Below are 24,511 nucleotides of genomic sequence, written 5' to 3'. Positions count from 1 at the left end.
CCTCGATGACCTCTGCCTTCTTCCCCCTCTTTCATTACCTGACCACCTGAACCAAAAAGTACCCAAAACAAGTGTTTTGTTTTTTTTTTTAAACTTAGCAAGTGATAGTTAAAATAAATAATAAAAAATCACATACTGCAGCTTTAATTTGACGTTTTGAAGCTGATGTATATTCTTGAAATAAAATGTTTAACGGAGTGGGGAGCACTGTTGACACAAGGGCTTTTGGGGGAGGAGGATGGTGGTGAGGTCTCTAAATCAAGTTAACAGCACATTGAGCAACATTAGGGGCGCCTCCCTTGTTGGTTGAAAAGTGTCACAACAACCAAGAGCCTAGAAACCCACCTCAGAGCGCGTGGATGTAGATTTCCACGACAGAGGGAAATCAAAGCGAGGTGTCGCTCTCACCTGCACGCGCAGCGCAGGCGACTCAACACACACACACACACCAGAAGGAGCGCGCGCCGCTGTGCCATCACACAGCGGAGCCGCAATTGGACAGGAAACATCCGCACCGCCTGGTTTTCCTGCCCTCACCGGGCGCAGTCGTCCTGCGCCCCCAGTGTTCCTTCTGACCGCCGGAGAGTTTTGACCTGAGCCGCAACACAGCGCCAAAGTCCAGGTGAAGTGCTCCTCTTTATTACTCTGATTATAATAACAAAATAAGATGCGCCAAAAAGGATCGGTGTGATGACGGATATACGCAAAATTTAACATCATGAACAGAGTTTGTATTATAAATATAAGAAGGTACACTGCTGTGTTTTTAAGAAAGACTGTCTATCTGAAAGTACTTTTTTATTAAGTAATATTCTGTAACATTATCATTATCAAATTGATTATAAAATAGATTTGGCATTAAAGATGACAGGAAGCTGTTAGTTTACATTACCATACAGTTTCTATATACACACGTGGTTAATCAGTGAATTATTTTTTTTAAAGCGCCAGTTCCCAATATTCATTAAGTATTTACACATTGATTCAAAATTTTCATTTCTGTTGATTGAAACAAACATAAACTTTTACCAAAGCATATCAAAGAGTTTCAAACCGTAATGTTCTTAGTCTGTTTTTTCTGTATTAATCTTCAGATGAGGTAAATAAGAGAATTTCTTAAAAGTCTGGGACGTCTTGAGTGTTTGTTTGAGTTCTTGTTGGAAATGTTAGTGCTGGAAACAGAATGAGCTGTTCTGTTTGCTTTAGTCTTATTAACAAGGAGCCACTTATCTGGATGTTTCCATCACCTTGCTACCCTGTGAGCCTGCAGGGGCGGACTCAGGAGAATACATCTACGGGACCAGGCATTGTGCATTGTGCTTTCTCCGAATGACAGCGCAGTAGAGAATGTCTCTGATTCATTTTCTACAACTTCCAGTCATGGCAGTAAAATTAAATGCAAATAAAATCAACACTACAGGAGTTTTTTTCCACTTGGATGGTTAACGTTGATTACACGCACCATTAAAAGTATTCAGAGGTTTGTTTTCTTTGTTAGAGTGTTTTCCCTGAGAACAGGAACCTCTGCAGGAAGCACCAGAGAATTGTAGATAATTTTACTCTCCAAGGTTCCTGCAGAGGGGGGTTGTGTTATCTCCAGGTCCAGAAGATTTCAGTGGGTTGTTTGTATTGTAGAAAATGGCTGATAGGTTTGCAAGATTCTTTAAAAACCAGCGGGAGCGAACCAGAAGTTTTCCCTTGTGTTTCTTACTGATGATAGGCAGCATAGAGTAGCAACAATTCACATTGTGTATTGATTTACATTAAAATAGTTGCTGCGTTGACAAAGGTAGTGTTTGGACACATTTGTTCAGTTGAGTTGTAAAAATGTAAAACAAAGATCTTAAATGTCAGGTTCTATGGTTGCTGCTGGACATGTAGAGCTTTCTGAGAGTTGAACTCAGACGAACTGTAATAAACTAACTTAAACAGTTCTACTAGATCACTTTATGTTTTAGCAGTCAGACCACATAAAATTTATAACCTAAAAGGAAAACTGTAAGTTTGTGGTGTAGATTATTTTGTTTAGGATCAGAATTCCTTCTTTACATCATTGTGGTGTCCCAACATGGTCGCAAGTTTGTCCTTGGGGTCTTGATCAAGGCATTTTTGAATGATCGGGATCAAAGAAACTTACTGCATCCATTTACAATCCCTGTTGTTGCCTTTAGTTTAATGTTGTTAGACAACCTGATGGAACAGATGGGGTTCTTCTTGGTTGTAAAAAAAACCCCTCAATACCAAAAACAGGTTTATCTGGTGGTAAAACAAAAACCCTGCAATGCTGACAACAAGTTAATCTGAAAGCAAGTCAGGTGAAGCAACACACTTTAGAGGAAACTCTAAATCTGACCTCATGGTGATGGACATCAGTTTTCAGTACCATTTACTGACTGGAGTCAAATATTTCACTCCAGTTTTTAAGATTTCAGTTGTTTGGCGGATGCCACTGCTTAAATTCACAACACACTTGATCGATTCCTCATTAATAAAAAAAAATAAAAAAAGAGCTGTAATGGATGTCCATCAGACTGCTGAGTCTCACACTGCAGAGCATGCACAAGCAGGAAGGGAGATACAATGGAACCTCTGAATATGTGTGTATCTAAATGCAGATTTTTCCAGCTACAAATGTTTCATGAGACATCAATTTTCCTCATATAGGAATACGAATTCCTACGATGTTGTTTGCAAGTGAGGAATCCAGAACCTGAGCCAGACCACTGCACTCCTCTCGCAACCCGGCTTTGTTGTGTCAGAGTGTGCTCCAAGTGCTGCAGCTACTTGCTTGTTTTCCCTGCTTCTTCTGTGAATTGTGTGCAAAGCTCACCTTCACAGTGGGGTGTGCAATGTGCAATGTTAGAAAAAATGCAAAGTGTCTTTGCACAGCATCACTGAAGGAAAGCTGTCTCTTGCTTTCTCACACTTTGAAGCAAAGGTAGAAGCAACACTCACTGAACTGGTTTATTTTGAACTGCAGGTCTGGATTTAGTGATGAAATTTCTCCCAGTGCATTGAGGCTGATTTGTGAGGAATGCCAATAATGCCAAAATGTGTTGTTGTGTTAGGTTTTTGGTGAGTTTTCTTGAGTGGGGAATACTCTCTATCACCATACAAAGCTATTAGCAATGTTATAATACAAGATTAATTACATTTTTATGTATATTTTGCCAGAGATGTAGTGGTAAGAGCTGGAACAAATTATATAAATATTTTCTTTCCATATTTTCAATAGGGAATACACATTCTAAATACACATTTTCAAGATTAAAATTTTCTAGTCAAACTAATTGAATTTATATTCAGAGTTTTCTTTGTTCTGATCAGATGAGGAATTGACAAGAACAAGTCCAGACCACCTCAGATATACAAAGGCAGCAATTGATGACTACCTCAGTTGGCCCCCATGAGGGATTAATCACATCATCAGAGAAACAGTGAGAAAATATATGGTCTGGTTACCAGTATGTAGGAATACTGAGTTTTAAACAGTGATGACTTCAAAATTGCTCTGGCGTGCAGTTCCTTCATGAGGTGCCGTGGAAAGTAGCAAAAGTTCATAGAGCAGGTCTTAATGCTCAATTTAAATTTTTTGCTGGATTCCAATTTATCAGACAATATTAGTGAATGATGTGATATCAATCAGATGTGAAAGGTTTATGACCACCAAAGCAATCCGCAGTGTGCGGAATAACGTTGATGCTGCACAGCAGCCCTCTGTTTACAGAAGTAGTGAATGTGGTTGTTGACGGACGATGGCATCCATACATGATATAGTCATTGAATGGGAGCTTCAAATTCAGCTCCCATTGCTGAATTTGAAGATATTCAGCAATGGGAGCCGACAGTATCGTCACACGATCATGATGAGACGAAGGAAATTCATAAAAAGAAACCATAACTAGTAGAAATGGCCTTTTGTGGAACAATGACTGCAGCTTTTGTATTGAGGTGGAGTTGGACCAGGAGAGGTGGGGTTGGGATTAGGATTTGGATTGGACTGGGATTGGGATGCAATGCACTACATTGAGGCAGACTGCTTTCATAAATTCACCATTTTAATTTTCAGCCATTGTTAGCATCCGGTTTTAATGCATCTGGCTTCTTCTAGTGCTGAATTATGACACATCTCATGTGAATGAAGGGTGAAAAGACTGGAGTTGGGCCTTTCAGACTGCCATGAAAAAGTCTGATATAGGTCACATATGGGTACAAAAATTGGATTTGGGTCACATTAGCCTCCTGTGTGAATGTAATCATAGTGAGCTATCTCTGGTTATATGGAGCAACACTAGTGCCTTCCTACCTGTTGCTTTGCTAGCTGTCTAACATTATTTTAGGTTTTAACATTTCAGGTAAAATAGGAAAAAAAAGTTATTGTGTAAAAACTAAAGGAGCCTCATGCATGACTGAATAGCTCAGTTTCATATATGCTGATACCTCACTCTCATACATGATGATTTTCATAACATTATTGTACTTGTGGTGTGTTGTGTAAGTGTGTGCTATAAATCTTCTGTCGCTTTTATCTTATCTTGCCACATATATTGGGCAAAAACATGTTTTATATGGATGTAAACATGAAGAAATGAAGCACAATTTGTGAAACATTAAGTCGCTTCGACTCTGAGAGTCGAAAAAAATAATACCTTAAAACTAATACTTAATATTAGAACTTAATGTGAAATTGTGAAATGGCTCTAATTATTACTGAGGACAAAAGATGTCGATCGGTACATCTCTTACTGTTTTCTTATCTCTGCTTTCCAATTCTGGACATGTTAACATGTGTACTTCATGCAGTTCTCAGAACAATATGTAGCTGAATCCAGCTGATTAGTTATCATCTGGAGTGAACTCTCTAAGCAAAACAATCACACCCAGAAATGGGTAGTGACATCACAGTCACTCGCTCTCACTATTTTATATGGGATTGTTACTGAGTGAGGTTATTCCTTTAGTAATAATAAAACATAAAAATAATTTTAAAAAAGAACGGATGACAGACTGAACAGAACTGACCAAATTTGAGGTTTTATTCTCAAAATTTCTGCTCACAAGCAGGAACTGTTTGTAAGTGCAATGAAAGAGTTTGGAGTGAGATCATAAAAATGATGTTTTTATTTTAAAAATGTACTTTAGTGTACCTGTAGCTTAGTAAAAATAATCCCTTGGAAGAGTCCTGGTCACAAACCGGTCAACTAGCGTTAGCAGATACTGAGGAGACATTCTGTTAAAGGCTGGAGAAGTTTAGAAGCATCATCTCCAAAACAATACTTTCACACTCGTTTAAACTTCACGTGATTCGACAGGCATTGTTTCATTATGTCTCACCCTTCCCGACTGGCTTGTTATAGACCACTGCATTTCTTCAAGCATTCCTATCTTACAAAATCTTCCACATTTCTCTCGTTCCTGGTCTGCTGAGTCAGAAGAGATGTCCCATTATAGAAATACAAATCACAAATATCTTTTTGAAACACATTACTTAGCAGATACTTTAGAAAATGACATAAAAAACGTGTTTGTATCTGTTACACATGGACTTGTGGGCCCATCAAAAATGAGCGGAGAATTCTGACATGACATGTTGAGAGATCATTTATTGTGGGTAAAGTCTATCTAGTCTAGTTAAGTTGTTCAAGTACTTAGAGCAATCCATCTGACAATCTTTCTACAATGAAAAAGTCCTGGAACTGCTCTAGTTATGGGTTTTTCAACATATAGCATTCCAGTACTTTACCAGAACTGATGCTTGAACCAGTTCTTTGCTAATTTCATAAAAGAATGATTTGCAGCCATGGAGATGACTTAAGTCAGTTGTGTCACTATAAATGTCTCTTCCAGTGAATGTCTGTTCCTCTGTCAGATTTAGCCTAATATTAACATAATTTATTCACTATTTTAAACAAGCTTGACCACCTGATCTGCTATCAGTACCAGCAGTGCTGAAACCATGAGCTATAGACAGAGTTTGAAGCTGGACACTAACTGACAATATTAAAAGACTGATAGCGTTAGAGAACCCAGTCAGAAATGAAGCTTCTGGACTAATCAGAAAACAAACAACAGCACCAGTCTGGCTTTAACCAGATCTTCCTCAGTCAGCCCTTGCCAGATTCGTCTTTATTTGCACAATTCTTCACGGTTTCTTGGAACCACCTCAGGGTTTGTACCAGCCAGACCTAGCTAGGTATTGTGCATAAGTGATTTGATTGGCAGCAGACTGCATTGATTGACCTACCAATTGTTTTACATCAACAACACAGTTCAACCACAACATGACCATAGTAGTTGGTGAGATGATGAGCTGTGAATCGATATTTCATTGGTCAAACCTTGAGGTTCAAGCCTTTTTATCAGTTGTGGCTGAAGAGTACATAAAGCGTTAACTGGACAAGGCAGCGCGCAATGAACAGATATACCAAGAGATTTCGGGGAATTTGACCAAAATTCCACATGCACAAAGTGACATCATTGGAGCATCAACCACAGCTCCGGCACACGCACAACAAGCCCACGTTTTCACATTCCCACAACACTGCCATGGAGACAACACCCTACTTGGCTAGTACCAAACCAGACATTAACCGGCTAGAGTGAGACTTGACAACAGAGAAGATGTCACAAAGTGCCAACAGCCCCGTCTTCTACAAGCAGCCGACCACTGTCAATCAGTATTGTGCCATTGACATATTTAGATCTAACTAAAGCAGGGCAGTTATTTCCTCATTAGAATGAAGAAATATCAGAGCACAGTTCTGGTGCAGCATTGTCTGTACATTGCTGTGAAAGCCCAGCTTTCATCTGGTCACTCGCCGCCCATGCAGACAATCAAATTTGTGAAACTCGTCATATTTGTGGTCGAGCATGTTGTGCACTAAGTGATTTAGAGCTGTAAACCCTGAGCTCGTGAGAGGCTCTGAGCCCAACAGCCCCTCTCTGTTTGCTGGCTTAGACTTAGCGACTCCACCCTGAACCCCCCACCCATTACTCCTTCCCCCTCACAAAAACACACACATATATATATATATATATGAACACACTTAAGCAACCAGGAGGGTTTGCAGGGGCCCATTTTACCCGTTAAAGTAAAAAGGGGTCTTATTCTTTGAAAAGAGAGAAACCGTAAACTCCAGGTTGATGGGGGACCACCGATCGACAGGTCAAAGGAGCTTATGGCTTTTTTTTGCATTTATGTGCAGAGGAGAATGTGACTTTTTACTCGCCTCATGAATTGCTGTTTTTGTCGTGCTAACTAATGTCCTTTCCATTAGTGTTTATGTTTTTGAGCTTGTCTCTGTTCAGCGTGCATATAAATAGAGCTAGAACCTTGAAAATTGAGTTTATTTAAAACTGTGGTCACATCTGACACACATGGTTTTAGACAGGCCACAAGTCAACCCAGTGGGCTGATGAAGGTGAACCGCTGCCATTGATACACAACCTGAATAAACGGGTTGTATTACATATTTACAGCAGCCTGTTGCCAAAAAACAAAGCTGGAGGAACTCTACTATTTGCTTTGTTGGGCTCAGTAGTAAAATTGTCAATATTGTGCACAGACATGTTAAATTAAACACATTCAGGAGAGGACTTATTTCTATGATACTTTTTGACTAATCAGCCCCTGTAGATACAAAGACAAATTTTTGTCAAAAAATCTCAGAAACTTTCTAGAAAAACCAAGGAAATTTCTAAGTTTGAAAAGTTAAAAATTTGCTAGAAGAAAATCAGAAATTCTGAGATTAATCTGAGAAGTCTTCTAGAAAAAAAAACATGGAAATTTCTGAGTGTGCTCACACACATTTATTTATATCAGCAATTTTGGGAGACCAATGTGTTTTTGGACTGTGGGAGGAAGCAGAAGTACCCAGAGAGAACATGCAAACATTATGCAGAGACAGAGAGATCCCAGACCAGGATTTGAACCCAACATGTTTAAGCTGCAAAGCAACGGCACCAACTGTCCCACAACGCAGTCACTGAGTCACTGACTCACTGAGTCACTGACTCACTTATTTTACTTATTTTAAGTATTAAAAAAAGGTGTTTCTTTGAAAAATAGATTTCAGAAAATGTAAATTAGATTGTTTTTCTTGGCTGTGTATACAGACTCATTCAATAATTTAGAATATTATTGAAAAGTCTGTTTATTTTAGGAACTTTACCACTAAATGAAGCACACAGATGGATGTTTGAAAGCTTTTATTTATGTGATTTATGGGCATATAAAACGTGACAATAATAAGTATAATATTACATCAGACCAATTAAAAAAACATTTTTAATACAGAAATGTAGACTTAGTGAAAAGTGTGTTTTCTGCTTAAATGTTTTCATTTATAAAAGAAACTTTCATTCTGATTAACCAAAATGCACACTCTTAATTTTTTGAATATAAGGAAAAGTGTTTCCTGATTTTCAACATTAACAAGTGTTGAAAATCACTTTTTCAAGCCATTTAGAACTTAAACATGACTTTAACTTATCTGCCTCTACAGAAACCAAACAATCCGTTATCCCCAATCTGCTACATGCTGAGACGTCTGTGTTACCACCATGTTGGTTTAACAGTGATGTCTAATAAAAAGTGGTGGACTGGTTTGAACCTACATCTGAGTGTCATTAGTGAATGTTCTGATGCTACAGTTCTGTTCAGGAAACTGATGCAAGATTTTATAAATGCCTCACAGTTTCATTCTCCCACTCACAGGGACATACTCAGTGGCTCAGAGAAACGGTCTGGGATGTTGAGTAGCTGTACTGTAGTCAGATGTTGGGTTCGCTGTCCCTGGATCATTCTCTGGTGACATGAGAACAACCTGCTGTAGAATTCTTTTTGTATGGAAGCTTAGATTAGTATGTTTATTATGAAATCTGAAATATAATAAGCGATTTTGGTAATATTTCAGTTTTTAACATGGACTTGATGCAGACTTTGATGGGATTTGAAAGTGTCAGTTTCGGAGCTTCTTTCTCACTCAGTGACCTCTCAGTTTGGGTTTATGTTAAACTCAGTCTCCTGTGGACAATGAGCTTCGGTGGTTCTTAGTTAGTCTGGGTTGTTCTTGGATGTCTTCATTTCATTTTGTGTGGGTGAGAATTTGACCCAGATTGTTGAAACGGGCAAAATTAGGAATTACATCATTTAGATAATCCTAAACCCACATGCTGCCTATCTTGAAAATTCTTGTTATTTTTCTGTAATTAACAAGAAATTTGTCAGGTGGTTTTCAGGAGGCTTCTGGCCCATGTGTAGGACACCCAGAGACTGTGGTGAAGGTTTTACTTGAATACAAGAACAATGAGTGTGCAGAGGTGTTGATCCGGAGGGCTCCTGGACTGAACAGGAAAAAGGATGAGAAATGAGCCAGGGGACAGAAAGGCAGACATTTGTAAATGAGGAGGTGAGAAGCTTATGTTGAGGGGGAAGCAGGCCAGGTGGGAATGAGCAGACTTGTTGGTGTAGCAAGGCAAGAGTTGGGAGGGTCAGAGGGCAGACAGGTTGGGTTCGGAGGTCAGTGGAGATAAATTTCCAGTAGTGAGCAACAGGAAAGTATGAGTGAAGGAACCAGAAAACATTTGGAACAGCAGAAGATCTACACAGGGCTAGAGGGACAGCTGGTGTTATCACTCAGGTGTTGAATGACTGCCAGCCAGCTCCTCTTATCCAGCAGCTGATGAGCATGATGAATCGCAGGTGTGTGTGTGTGGACATCCTGCTTAGCTCCGCCCTCCAGGGAAAACCTGCAGCTGCAGCAGAGATGAAACACACAGACACAGAAACCCCAAACTATATTTATATAGGCAGGATTTTGCATTAATTTTGATTAATCAATTACATAGATTTTAATGTGTTAAAAATCTTAACACAACTCATAAAAAAGTTTTACATTCAAAGGTTCCCCCTGGAACCTTCATATTCATGTGTTTCTTGTACGCCCATAAGTGTGATGCAGCAGTGATTTTTTTTTTTATCTGGAGATGTTACTTATTTTGTCAACAAATATTTTTTGATAAAAATGTGTTTAATTGTAATTAATTAGAGATGGATTCTGCAATTAACGGTATTAACATTTTAAATCGAGTCCCACCATTAATATATGTATTTACATTTGACAAATTCCACATTGTTATTTTATTTTATTTATTTATTTTTTTTAGATTTTCCTTTTGTACTTTTAAATTCAGTTCAAAGTACAACAGTCAGGCTCCTGATAAGTGGATGTAAACTTCTGCCCAGTCCTGCATCGTAAGCAGGTTTGACATCTTATTGGCTGACTTCATGCTGTTCCTGACATTAATTAACTTTACAACATGCGTGTAACAACAACCACATGTTCCTCACTGTGGCTCTATAGTTTCCAGAGGTGCTTCCATTCCACGGTGTGGACGCGCTCCCGCACGGCTCATCCAGCACCACTTCAGGTCAGCTGCTGCATCACTGCTCTGGGCTGCCTGCAAGATTTATCTGCTAATGTTTTGTTAAACAAAACCCTCAAGGAAGATCGGAGTAAAATGACAATGCATCCTCACTCTGCCTTTAAAAAACTAAGGAACTGATGTTACAACTGTAACTGTGATCTATACATGAAGAAAGTGAAAATGTCTGGAGCACGATTTAATGTCTTAAAACAAATAAAATATGCATTTGCAACATTTTTCTTCAGGATTTTCTCCTCCAGGCGGCTGTGCTTCATGCACACTTACTTGAACTTAAAACCTTTAAACATGAAAACTTTTGATGTATCCCAACTTCATGTTATTGGAAAGGTTCTTTTTTAAACAATCTGTTAATTTTAAATGTCTGCCAGTAAAGTTTGACTATTGAAATTAACATAAACTTTCTGAAAAATGTGGATAACCACAGTTAATGTGTGATTTGGTGAGATCAATCTTGCCATGTTAACTTAAATCATCATTTCAAAACTACATATTGTATTTATACATTTTTCTTTGATATAAAACAACTATTCAATGATCTGTAATAGATAAGTGTTAAAAGAAAGCAAAACAGAAGATATCTGTAAAGGAGAAAACATTTATCTCAGCGTTGTACCTTTATTTTGGAGTAAGAAAGGAAGTAGTTTGATGTAATTTGGCGTCTGGATTCGGCCCCTGGCCCTTGAGTTAGACGTGGTCTAAAGTGTACAAAACTTTTATTCTTCTCACTTTTTCAGCATTTGAACAAGTGGTTATAGATCAAATGATCTGGCAGGAATCTGACGGAAGATTCATTAAATTAGTGAAAGGAATTAGCATGTAGCATTGTAAATTAGTACTAGAATATTAAACTGAAATTACACAGAAAATAAATGAATAACCAGCAACCAGCAACATTATCCAGGATGTTGACACGGTCTCTAACTGAACTTAGCAGACATTAAAGCGAATGAATGTGAACGTTCTGACCTGACGTTTGTCAACTTCATTTACATACAGGGCCTACTTAAAGTTCCTGGCAGCAGAGTGATGTGCAGCCTCACAGCGAGATGGTTTCAATTCTCACCTGAAGCTTTTCTGTCTGGAGTTTATTTTCCTCCCACCATCCAAAAACAAATTAAATGTTAATTGGTCATTTTAACAGTGTTGTGGTCAAGACTACCGAACCCGAGACCAAGACAAGACCAAGACCAGAGTGTATCGAAACCGAGACAAGACCAAGACTTTTGGGTCCGAGACCAAGTCAAGACCAAGACCGAGGAAAGTCGAGACCGAGTCAAGACCAAGACAAGCAGCCATTAAACATAGCAATTGAGGCAATGCCCTGATGGTAAATAATGTTCAACTATGAATACTGACCAAGGAGTAACAAGCAAGAAGTAACCAAGCACAAGACATTCATCGTGACTGTTCTCACCCTCTCTCCTGCTACATGAAGCCAGGCAGTCTGACACCAAGGCACACATTACAGCTGCCAATTTGAACAAAAACAATCAAAGAGCAATGTGCATGCTGTGCGTGCTCTTTCATTCTTGTGTTTTAGTTATTTGTTAATTTTAAAAATATCAACGTATATAATTAAATAAAAATAATGAGAGCTACTGCAGTGTACACAGAGCATTACAAGAACTAAGAACAGGTGTTCTGTCAGGTCAGATTGTCATACACTTAGCACGAACTCACGGCTATATTTGTCAGACACGTCATTACCATAAAATTTCATTTAATCAGCAACATAGAATCATGACGTAGATCATCATACACTGTTATTAACAGTTGTATGGCATCCTGACTTAAGTAGGTTATTGAGTTTTACACGGGCGTGTGTTGTAGCTGACTCCAGCTGCAGCCAGACCCTGCTTTAAATGCCCTTTGAAACCACGACAACACATGTATATCTATATAGTTATCATTGAAAACAATTTAATGACTTATTTTCGTCATAACTTGCATGGTTGTTTGTCCTGTGTATCTCTGTGTTGCCCTGCGACAGACTGGCGACCTGTCCAGGGTGTACCCCGCCTCTCGCCCAGAACATTAGCTGGAGATAGGCACCAGCACCCCTCCCGACCCCATTGAGGGACAAGGGTGTAAAGCAAATGGATGGATGGATGGATGGAGTTTCTTGCAGCTTGTTTGATTTTCTGTCCCAGAGGTTTCATGAGGGTCAGGTTACTCTTCAGGATAAAGATGTCAGCCACAACGTCAAACATGGGATGGCTTTAACTTTATTGGAAAGTAAAGAGCACAAGGTCACAAAGGTCACTTGTGCTGATTACTACTAATACCTTTTTTCCAAGTTGTTGAAGTTTGACATTAAGGAAAAAGGAGGATCTACTTACAGTGGGGATGGAATCAGGGTTTGGTTTATCAGTCCTGAATTTCCTCAAGCTTTGTTTCCTGGAAGGTAGAATTGCAGGGGGGTTAGGATAAGGCACATGAGCAGCACACACACAAACATGATTGACAACCAATCATGTTGTTTCTAGTTAGCACAGGAAAAAGGCAGAGGAGCTTGAATTTTTTTTTCAGATTATCTGTTTTATACCAAACTGTCACTACACAATGACATGTTCAACAAATATGTAAAAAATATATTTTTTAATAAAAGTTACATACCGCATAAATAAGAAACTATCATTTATAAACACCTATAATACATGTGATAATATTTGCTGCATGGATCCATTAGAGCTTGTTTTATCTTGAACTCAGCCTCTGAACATCATTCTGAAAACTTGAGTTGTGTTTGATGAACAGATGGAAAGCTCTGCCGTGTTACATTAACTGCTGCTAATTGCACCAATAAAGTCTGAAACTGCATCATTTTTCCTGCTGCAACGTCCTCCCTGCCTCCCTTCCTGGTTCAGCTAAACCTCAGGTTTCCCTCACTGTCTTCACCTCCCTGCTCCATCCCACACTGACATGTTCACACTTCGCCTGCACTCCTTTTGTCCTGGAGCGAACAGTGGGACTCAAAAGTTTTTTTACCCTTCTTAGAAGGACGTCTTATCTTCCCCCTCAAATAATCACTCTAGCAGGAAAATGATTTTTTGAAGCAGGGAGGGGTAATAGAGGATGTATTTGTAACGGGTGTAGTGTGTGTAGGTGTCTGTGTGCGTGTGCGTGTGTGTGTGTATGCTGCAGTTATTCTGCTGACTGCAGGACGTCCACTTGGCAGGAGTGGGAAGTGCATCAGCAGTTTGAAACTGAATGAATGAAGATAAGGAAAATAAGAGCTAAAAGATCAATCTAATTGATTACTACTGCACACACAGCTGCACTTCAGCACATGATGAAAAAGACAGTCGGTTCATACACACACCCTTCATTGTTCTTGCCCCACAACATTAACTGGTTGTCGTTCATTTACCATATTTTGTCTGTGATAAACTTTAAAAAACACATAGACAGCATTTAAAAACTCTAATAATAGCCAAAGACTCTTACACCTGCCTATCTTAGTATTTCAAACAACAAATATACCTTAATACAGCATAACAGAATTCGTCTTAGCACTACAGCAGAAGATAACATCCAAGGTCTTCATTATTACCACTGTGCTTTGATATCTTAGATCCTCAGGCTGCCTTTTCTTTCAAATATTTTAGGTACTCTATGAAAATATCTGCAAATAGACATATTTCCAGAGAATCATTTACAGTTGCTTTGGCTAATTTTCCACTGAAAAAAATTGTAAATACTGAACTGTAAATAGACGAGGGGTCTGCTGCACTAAGTGACTCAAAGCAAATGGTTCTGGTGAATTTTATCCAGGGATGACAGAATAAAAGAGCATTTAGCACAAATACACCAATTCCCTGTCATGCCATCTTTATTATGCATGTCAGGGTTTTTATTTATTTTTTTATTTTTTTGCAATTTCCACAATTAAATTTTTTTTGGCTGACATTCTTCAGGTGTAATATGTGCAGAATGTGAGGGTTATCCTGAATGTACTCACTAGTCAGGGTTGAGATTGAGAGAAGCTGACTGAGGCAGTCACTGCGCTGTGGCAGTCTGCCTGCAATCTGGAACTGCTGGTGATTAGGACATGCTGCCTCCTCACTCTGCCGGTGTTTCTCACACAGTAGGTACACTGCGCTTCCTTTAGAGTGTATTGTGCTTTTTGTGTTCCTCTGTCCTGATGGGATTCTTGTTTGAAGTTCAGTTTCTGCATCTCAGATATTTTTTGTTAATTTGCTGAGTCAACTTTGCAGTGAGACTCTGAGACTTTGTGTTTGGCTGTGGAAGTGCTCGAGGCGAGTCGGCAGCGCGCCACTCTGCTCCCCTGTAGTTTCTGGAGATGCTGCAGGGAAGAGCCATGCAGATACAGATGCTATTCTCCGAAGCTGCATGCGTTAATACAAGCTTTCTGTCTGTCCTGCAACAATGACACAGTTCTACAGGACAAGTTTGCGAAGCATTAACCCAACGTCCCCCTCTGTGTGTGTGCGTGTCTGTGTGTGTGTGTGTTTCTGCAGTGATCGGACTTGGAGTACATTGAGTGAAGATGATTCCTGTGCTGATCTGTGCTTTGGTCTCCCTGAGTGTTGCGGAAACCAATTTAGACATTCTGTACCCTGAGCTGGAGCACTCCAGAACCATCTATGTCACAGGTAAGTTTTGTTTCCTTTCTGTTCGCTCACAGTCCTGAGCTCTGCTCTATCAGATGAGATACAGAGTTGTTTTAGTGTTCTTTGCTGTGTTTCGTTCATGACACTCTCTCTGCAGAACACTTGACTTATCAGTGTGGCTCAGAGATAAGGCTGCAGTCAAACACAGATATTGTTCTAGAGTTTGTGTACTGACAGATAAAAACTCTGTAAATGTCAAGATTCCAAAAGCTGTTCGCAGAGTTCTGATATCAAAACTCTGTATGTTTGTGGTATGTTTATGTGTTTTCCCACCTGATAGTCTAGTAGACGTGGCTGGAACAGAGAAAAAAATTATATTTGTTATCTGTTATTTGTTATTTTTTTCAAATACATATGCAGTATGTTTGTAAGTGTATATATTTGTGAAATGTATACAGATGGATATGTAGGTATGTATGGATGGAGGTATATTTTCTTTTTTTTAATTTTTGTATACTAAAAACTGTTAGGATGTTTTTTTTTTCTTTTTCTTTTTTTTCTTTGTATTGAATGAAAATTTTCAGCTGCCTCTTCTCTTTCACGCTGCACTGTGTCAAACCCACCCATCCTTTTTAAAAACATGTTCCTCTCCTGGCCTGTGGTGGCGCTGCACAAAAAGCCACTAAAGGAAAACCTCAGTAGAAGACACTGAGAGCAAGTCCTTCCTCATGAAATGTAAACAAAAATGAAGTGGCATCAGATTTTAGAGGTTGTAGGATTTCTCTTTTGTTTTTGATAAAAGACCACGGGTCATTTCTCCTGCTAGCGCTAGACTTACACATTTGTTTTAGTTGTATTTACCCAGAATGCCTTGTGTTTATAGTTCTCTTCCTCCTTTTGGAGCGGTCTTCGGTCCAGTTGGCATTCATATAAACATTCAAACTGAACCAGAGTTCACTTCTACCGAACTGAATCCTAAGTTTGGACCAGAGTTTGCTGTTTTGGTCCACATCAGACTGAATGCACCCTAAGTCTTCACTGGATTCTAAAATTCTCATATTGAAATTCAAATGTTCCACATTTGCTAATAACAAAGAAGTCAAATTGTAAAATCTGTATATGAAGAGTATATCCATGATGATTAATATCCTGATGTACCATCTTTAGAAACATTAATTTGACACAGTTGCTTTATGTATGAGTTAACTTTTCTCTACTATGGATACATTTTACCTACCCGACTTTATACTATATCAATTCAATGCTTGATATAGTTTGGAGCGAAACTCATCCTCACACTTCAACTTACAATACTTTGGTATACAAAGCTGATGTTGACTCAGTGATTGCAGGGTGGCTGGGTTCCTGTAGCTGCAAAATGAGGCCCAGTCATCAGCTGTTAGGGTTTCACCAAACATGGACAGGACATTGTTCCAGCCTTCTGCTTAATTTCGGAGTATTTTTGCACACTTAGGTTATGCTGTCATTTTCTTCCCAGAGAAGAAAATGACAAATGCTTTCTTTGGAAACCAGAAAATGCTTTCTTTGAACACGTTTCTAATTGAAATGTTGTAAACTTCGACATCCTAGCTAGGGCCTTTAGCAACTGAGATTAAGTTTTACTGAATTATTTTCTACAATTTCTCTGAGCAATGCAATGTGAGAGTGATTTCAAAAAGATTGACTACTGTCTTAAATGTTTACGACTTCTCAATTTTATTTTTGTCTTTAGAATAATAGGCTTGAGTTTGTTCAAAAATGGTCCCTACATCCTTCATCAGATTGATGGACATTTTACCGTGCATTCACACCAGCCCTGTTTAGTTTACTTTAAGACGTGAATGCGTAGTCAAACTCTGGTCCGCCTACAAACCTCAGTCTTGGTTCAGTTGAAGTGGCTCTGATGTGGTTCAAATGAAAAGCAAACCAGAGGCCGCACTAAAAGCAGGAAGTGGAATATCACACAGGACATTCTGGGTAAATACGACCAAATCAAGTGCGCAAAATTAGCGCCAGCAGTAGCAATAGATCGTAGTCTTTTACCAACGACAGAAAAGAAATCCTACAACCGCTAAAATCTAGAATCTTTTTTTTTTTTTCTGATGTCAGAACTCTTTGGTTTTCAGCCTCACACAGCTGGATTCAGCGTCCCAGACAATATTTACAGATTATATATATTTTTTTCTTTAAGTTTGGAGTGAAAAAAATAAATAATAAAACAAAAGAACTAGGAAGGCTGCATCCACTTTTGTTGAGGAGTAGAGAATGTAGGTATGACGCAGGCACAGAAGTAGTCCCTGAGGTTGAACGCTAAGACAAGCTCAAATCTAACATCACTCCATTTTTGTTTACATTTCATAAAGAGGAAAGTTTTGCTTCTGAGCTTTTGGTTTCATTTCCTTCAGTGGTTCTTGGGGTAGCGCCACCACAGGCAAGGGGGGGACATGTTTTTGAAAGGGTTTGGTTTCTTGACACAGTGCAATGTGAAGGAAAACCACAGCAGCTGAAAATGTAACAAATGTTGCAATTTTAGTCCCCAATCAAACCAAGTCTACCTGACTATCACCTGAGAAAACATCTTAAGTTGCTTTTTAAGTCACTGCTGATGTTTGTCCTTTAAGTGGTAAAACAAGATGATGAATATATAATAGGATGTGGTGTGTTTCCACACAGCCTACTCTGTGCAGACTGTTAACAACATGAGTGTCATGAAGAGGCACAGGATCTCACTCTTGCAGTTCTTCAGCACAAAGCATGGAATCAATGTGCCATTTGCTGTTTAGCTAATCTCATTCATGCTTAGGCAGCAGCTGGAATTAAACATTTTGTGTGGAGGCAGTCAACATAAGCTCAGTGAAGGAGGGGAGAGTTTACAGAGGCAAACCCAAACTAGGGCCATCAGTTTGCTCAGAATATTCCTGGATCACTCTGAAGCTGGATATTTGTCAGAAGGTTTATGGATAGGCCAGATGAAAGGAGGTCAGGAGGTGGAGGTTACCTAAAACTGCCTCAGTTACCTTTAAAGTCACCTCTGACTGCATCTTTAGTAAACATTCTAGTCCAACAGAGAACAATATAATTTTATTTACAGAAAGCCAACGAAGGAGTGAAGATCAGATCTGTGTTATTGAGGTTTATTGAGCTATCTATCAAAGAAACTCAGTCAAGCATTAAAATACAGCAACAGTTATGGCTGTTGCCTCTTTCAGTGTCTCCTCGTGTTATTTTTTAAATTTGTTTGAAGGAATTCTAACAAATGTATCCAAATTTGTTACAATAAATCACATTTTGACTCTATTTCATCTTGCAGTCTTGGTTGATTAATGTGTTATCAGAATCACACTTTAATATTTCTCCAGTCATGGAAACATTCTCCAAATCTATCAGATTATCGGCACATCAGCTCTCTTCAGGTGAACCCACAGATGGAAGGTTAGTTGGGTAGGCCAAAGGGATTATAGGGATTTGAATTTTTTATTTATTTGTGTTTTTGGAATAACAGATTTTTGGTTTGCAACTTGTTGTATTTGTTTATGCACAGAGTACATGAGATTGTTGTCGCCTGCAGGAGACAAACTGTCCGGTAACACTTTATTTGAAGGGGGTTGAATAAGACTGTCGTGACATGAAATCATTACTGTTTAAACTTTACCTTTAATAACATAAAGTTACCTAATTCTTAATGTGCAATCAGTAATACTTTTATAACAAATTTATATCAGTAATGATTTCCTGGTTAATGTCAAGTTGTCATAACAAAGACATTTTGAATAATGTCAACTTTGTATTAAAAGTGTCATAATTTACGAATGACGCTTCATGACAACAGTCATAAATATTCATGAAGGCTTATTCATGTTCGTGACAGATGTTATGTCATGTTTATAACAGTGTCATGACAGTCTTATTCAACCCCCTTCAAATAAAATGTTACCAACTGTCCTTAGAGATTCTTAAGCGATGCTGTTGACTTTTTATCTTAAATCTCTCTAATGAATTTGGGAGAAACTGATGATGATGTTTCTAATGTGTTTTTTGTCTTTTATTATTAGTGACTACCTCCAGCTTGCCATGGTGAATGGATAGTACTGTAGGATTTCCTCTGGATCCTTCTCCTGACTGATACTTTTGTACAATTAGATCATTTTTTGTGAAAAAAAGCACTACCAGTTCATGAAAACATTCAAACGTTTACAAAATGTTGGTTGTGTTGATCTTAGCCTAATGAACAAATGGACTTCTGCAAACATTACTTTTGTTGTCCTGTTTGGTCTTAAATATCAGTAAGTATACTGGTTGCAATTACAATAAACCTCTGTTTTGCAGAAAATGGGCCCAAGTTCAATGTGATGGCTGAACAAGCCAAGGTTGTAACGAGGCGAGGAGGAAATGTAACATTACCATGCCTGATCCAGAGAGAGCAGCAACTGCCACCCAGTCGCAAGATGAGGATCAAGTGGACCAAACTGACTTCGGACTATCTGAAAGAGGTAACAACTGATCTGAATTAGATGAAAATGTTTTCTATTTTCTCAGTTATAATGGCTACAGCAGGCCGGGAGAAGCTGAGCAGCTAAAGCCTTTCCTCTGCCTGCGTCTCCCAGAATGCTGTGCGGTTTTGGATCAGAGTTCAGCAAAAGTATTGAACATTGTATCAGACATATTATCTATTAATATTTATAAGGTGTCTATCTTGATATACATTGTTATTGATTTATTGTTCAAATATAATAATGACATTAAAATAATTGAATCCTTCAGTGGAATTTCAATTCAAATATGAAACTAATTGTTTTGTTTAAAATGTAAGATAGTTTTTGTTAATGCATCCTAAAAGCTCTGCAACCATTTTGACTCTTAATTTAGCATAAAAATAATGTTTGATTAAAATCATCTCAGTGGATCATTTAACATTGAACTGTTTTCAAATAGCCAACAAACACTAGTCCTGATATCATGGCTGTTGCTTTTAATGCACCTACAGGCATTCATCCAAATAACTCAGATATTGTAAATTGACCTGTAAGAAGCTGACAAATGATGAGACGATCATCTGGGCTTTTCCAGCTTGTTTCAAGGCACAGTGATGTATATCCACTTCTGAATTTGCAGAAAGTAATGTAGGAATGTTTCACTCAGTGTTTTGATATTTAGGCATTTCAGATATTGTTGCTAATCCTACTTGACCTAAAACGGGAAACATTTAGTCTAATTTAAAGCTGCAGTATGCAACTTCTATAAAAAATATATGTTTTTTACATATTTGTTCAAACTGTCACAAGGTTGTGAGTGTAAAATTAGACGTCCTTTGACTGTACTCTAGGTGGACGTGTTTGTCGCCATGGGTTACCACAAAAGGAGTTACGGGACTTTCCAAGGACGTGTCCAATTGCAAGGCGCCTCCCCGATGGATGCCTCCCTGGTGATGACAGATGTCACTTTGGACGATTATGGGAGATACAAATGTGAAGTGATTGATGGTCTGGAGGATGACACGGTGGTGGTGTCCCTCGAACTTGAAGGTAAAATGATTGGGTGGTCGAGCTTTTTAGAACAGAAAGCAATGAGCTCTTGGAAAGAGTATGCAATGTCAGTGTTGTATTGTATCAATGGGCTCTGTCTAAATTTAGCTCCAGGGTCAAAGACTGCTGGGAGGAATGTCAGCAAATGTGAGCATGATGCACATTAGCGTCAAAGCAGTTTCATTATGTTTGTGAGTAGCTGGGGACACCTGCTATTAGAGCCTAGAGCTAAAACCGCCGGCAGCAGCTGTGCTTCATCTCCTGTCATTCATCAGGGTCAATAAAAACTGAAAAAATTGTACATGGGAAAAAATTTCCCATGTACAACAGAATTATTGCATCAAGGCTTTCCTGTTGTTGGCCTCTCCCTGCAGGTGTTGTCTTTCCCTACTTCCCCCGCTTGGGCCGCTACAACCTGAATTTTTATGATGCCGAGCGGGCATGTCAAGACCAGGATGCCGTGGTGGCATCCTTCGACCAGCTGTACGAGGCGTGGCGCGGCGGGATGGACTGGTGCAACGCCGGCTGGCTGAGCGACGGCTCTGTGCAGTACCCCATCACCACCCCCAGAGAACCCTGCGGAGGGAGGAACACTGTGCCGGGCATTCGCAACTACGGCCTGAGAGACAAGGACAAGAGTCACTACGATGTGTTCTGCTTCACTTCCTTCCACAAAGGTGAGGGGTCAGACTTGTGTCTGAGAAGGGGGTTTCTCCTCATGTCCCGATACCTAAATTCACCTTGTGGTTCAACATCTCATACAGAAATGTTTAGCAGAATACCTACTAATAAAAAAATATGTTTTTTTTTTTTTTTTACTTATGTGTTAAAACTGTCATTGTCAACTTTGATATGAGAAAGGTAATCTGTAAAAAGATCAATCTCCTCCCTGAGCTGTTATTGCCCATCTGAAGAAATGCACCGCTCCCGATCAAAAACAACAAACAGAGCCAGGAGGAGAGTCTTAGCGCTGTCAACCTAGTGTACATGCCACTTAATGTGCTAATGGTGGAGAAACAACTTTCCATGCTAACTAGCCATAGCATTCACAGCAGGCTGTGCTAGCTGCAGAGAGACAGAGAGCAGCGGGGAGAAGGAGAGGGAAGATGAGTAGCGGCAACACATCGTCTAACATGGTTCTGGTTCTCTTATTGTTTGTGTTTTTCCTCCCAGGTAAATTCTACTACCTGATCCAGTCGTCTAAGCTCACCTATGACGAGGCTGTGAGGGCTTGTCAAAAAGATGGTGCTCAGATCGCCAAGGTTGGCCAAATGTTCGCTGCCTGGAAGCTGAACAAGTACGATCGCTGTGACGCCGGCTGGTTGGCGGACGCCAGCGTCCGTTACCCCATCTATCATCCAAGGCGCCGCTGCAGCCCCACAGAGGCCGCTGTGAGGTTCAATGGCTTCCCTGACAAGAAGCACAAGCTGTACGGAGTGTATTGCTACAAGGAAAACAACTAATCCTATGAACACCTACATCTACACACAGTTCACAAGCATGCACAAACATAGACGTCAAAGAACACTCTCAATGGGTTAAAATGCATAGAAAAGAGAATTGTAATAACAAGTGATGCTTTTTCACACATGTGAGATGTTGCATCATCATTCAGGACCTTAAAATATATTTTACACATATATTAAATATTATTTAATCAATGCAAATAATCGGTTGGGTAGGCTGACGTGTGTGGGTGAGATTTGGAAATATAAAAGCTAATACAAAAATGCCATACAAGAAAAAACATGCCAACAAATCTAACAACAGCTAAGTGTGTCACGGTTGGACCAAAACGTTGGGCACTTATCCTGTTTTTGGTCCCAACATGAAGAGCAGATGAAAGCTCAGCCTCTGTGAAGCTCGTTAGGCAGGACTCGTTAGCTGAACCGTTCCCGACTGCCCCTCCCCTCTCAACAAGGTGCTATAGCTGCATCCTACCATACGCTTTTTTTTTCATGTTTTTTCTACAAATGCATTGGACCAAACTTGGACCAACAGCAAAGACAAAAACAAATAGGAACATCTAGCTGTTAACGTGTTTTCTAAGTATGTAGAATGTGATAAACTTAGAAATGTATTTGTGTTGATATTTTTTATACACTGTAGAAATGTTTGTTGCTGTCTCTCTGGCCAATGTCTTCTTAGTTTACGTAAAAAATATTGCAGTATTAGTAGGATGGACTGGGGCTGGGATTGAGGCTGGGGTTGGGGTTGGGATTGGGGTTGGGGTTGAGGCTGGGGTTGGGGTTGGGGTTGGGGGCTGGGGTTGGGGTTGGGGCTGGGGTTGAGGCTGGGGTTGGGGTTGGGAGGTGTTTGCACTGATCAGATGACATTAAGGATAGTGGACGACATAAACAGTAATTTTCCTCCCAAAATGCTTTGCCTGAGTAGAAGCAGCGTTGATCGTGTTGCTTGGGTCGCTGTCACTTCCAGAGCGATGCAGGGACTGTATGCCCTCGTAGTGTTTGGCTTCAGAGCATGGCTCAGCTATAAGAAGCACACAGCTAAGCAGCTTCCAGAAGATTTACTCTCAATTTCATGTCAATGCTTTGATAAAGTGTTATTTTTGATACAGTTACTGGGTTTAAGTTGAATGAGCAGAACAAGCCTTGTCATTATATTCTTTTGGACACAACACTTTTAGCATGACCTGTTCTAAAAGTTAAAAATGACTCTTAGGCTTCATCTGATGTTTTTTTTTCTGTAGTTGTAGACTGGATGAGATGGTATTTGCTGTATTTTACAACTTAATTCAAAGGACTTTCCTTTTTTAATGCTCCCTAAAATATGGAACTTTGAGTTAGTTTCTTCAGTGGTTTAAATGAGCAAAGGAAACATTTTAAGATTTTTAAATTTAGTACATTTCCAGGATAATCGAAGAACCCATACAGTACGTGCAGTAAACAAGTATTATGGATTGTTTTAGGGTTTTTGCTTTTGTCATACTTAACATGATTTAGATCATGAAATAAATGTGAATTTCAGATGAAGATAAACTAAGTACAAAATGCAGTTTTCAAATGTATTTATTAAGGGATTAAAAACTATCCAAATCAATGAATTAATTATCTGATTAATTAACTGCTAAAACATAGTTTTGGAAATGCATATCCAGACTTTGTTTCTGCCAGATGCACCTGCTATCATGTGAACAAATACACATGATAGCAAATGTGTACACAAGCATGATTGACAACACTAAGACACTCCCCTTGCCTCTGATTGGTTGTTTTTAAGATTGTTCAGAGAGCAACAGGAGCACTGGGAATAAATAGAGGAGCTCCATCTATCCACAGTTTATCTGTCTCATATTACACTCCCACCACATGGTGACAGTTTTACAAATATGTTCAAAAGATATATTGTTGTTAAAGTTACATGATGTAGCTTGAAGTGAAAGAAAACATAAAAATGTACCTAAAAACCAATTAGCATAATTATTCAGTGATTGGGATTCTGAGGGCTAAGCTAGGTAGTTTAGTGAATTTGTAAAGTTCTGACGTGAGTTAGACTGGCAGCGCAGTAGGAAGGAAAGAACCTGAAGGATCTGACAAAGGGTTGACTAACAAGGAGGTGTGTATGCTGGACAGGTGGTTGCTTAGCAGCAAGCATCAGCTGGGCTGGAGGCAAGGAGCTGGAAAGAGCTGAGACAGAAATGACTGATAAAGAGAACCAGACTCAGCAGATAGATTAACATACAGTTAGCAAACAAAAACAGAAACCCTAAAACTCCAAACCAGATCAAACCAAAATCCTAAAAAAGCTGCTGTGTTTTTTTTTTTCTGACTTTTTGGCTAAATTTATATCACTTTTAGGTTTAAGTTACTTTCAAGATATGTTTGTCATGTTATTCAAGGTTCAAACAGTAAAAATACATGAACCTCTCTACACCTACTTCAACCTTTATTTGAAGCAGAAACAGACTGACATCTTTACAGCTGTTTTGGGTTTTTTTCGGTGCTC

General features: G+C 39.2%; 1 protein-coding gene across 1 annotated transcript; it reads left to right on the top strand.

Annotated features, from left to right (window-relative positions):
- The first annotated feature begins 336 nt into the window (after nucleotides 1-336).
- On the top strand, nucleotides 337-22,762 carry hapln1b (hyaluronan and proteoglycan link protein 1b). The gene is made up of 6 exons (XM_088010728.1): nucleotides 337-622; nucleotides 14,931-15,065; nucleotides 19,350-19,513; nucleotides 20,347-20,545; nucleotides 20,920-21,222; nucleotides 21,719-22,762. The coding sequence occupies exons 2-6, from the start codon at nucleotides 14,960-14,962 to the stop codon at nucleotides 22,006-22,008; spliced, it is 1,062 nt and encodes a 353-aa protein (XP_087866854.1). The 5' UTR covers nucleotides 337-622; nucleotides 14,931-14,959; the 3' UTR covers nucleotides 22,009-22,762.
- The last annotated feature ends 1,749 nt before the right edge of the window (nucleotides 22,763-24,511 follow it).

Source organism: Poecilia mexicana, unplaced genomic scaffold, assembly GCF_051168715.1.
Source record: "Poecilia mexicana isolate PSO_F unplaced genomic scaffold, ASM5116871v1 scaffold_12, whole genome shotgun sequence".
NCBI lineage: Eukaryota > Metazoa > Chordata > Actinopteri > Cyprinodontiformes > Poeciliidae > Poecilia > Poecilia mexicana.
The sequence above is the reverse complement of the archived record's forward strand: the minus strand, read 5'-3'. Positions and strand labels throughout refer to the sequence as shown.

What these genes read in the sequence shown, in the direction of transcription:
- hapln1b (XM_088010728.1), top strand. Translation starts at nt 14,960, where the DNA reads ATGATTCCTGTGCTGATCTGTGCTTTGGTCTCCCTGAGTGTTGCGGAA. An exon ending in GGTGTCCCTCGAACTTGAAG is followed by an intron (nt 20,546 to 20,919) that starts GTAAAATGATTG and finishes CTCTCCCTGCAG; the next exon opens with GTGTTGTCTTTCCCTACTTC. An exon ending in CTTCACTTCCTTCCACAAAG is followed by an intron (nt 21,223 to 21,718) that starts GTGAGGGGTCAG and finishes TTTTCCTCCCAG; the next exon opens with GTAAATTCTACTACCTGATC.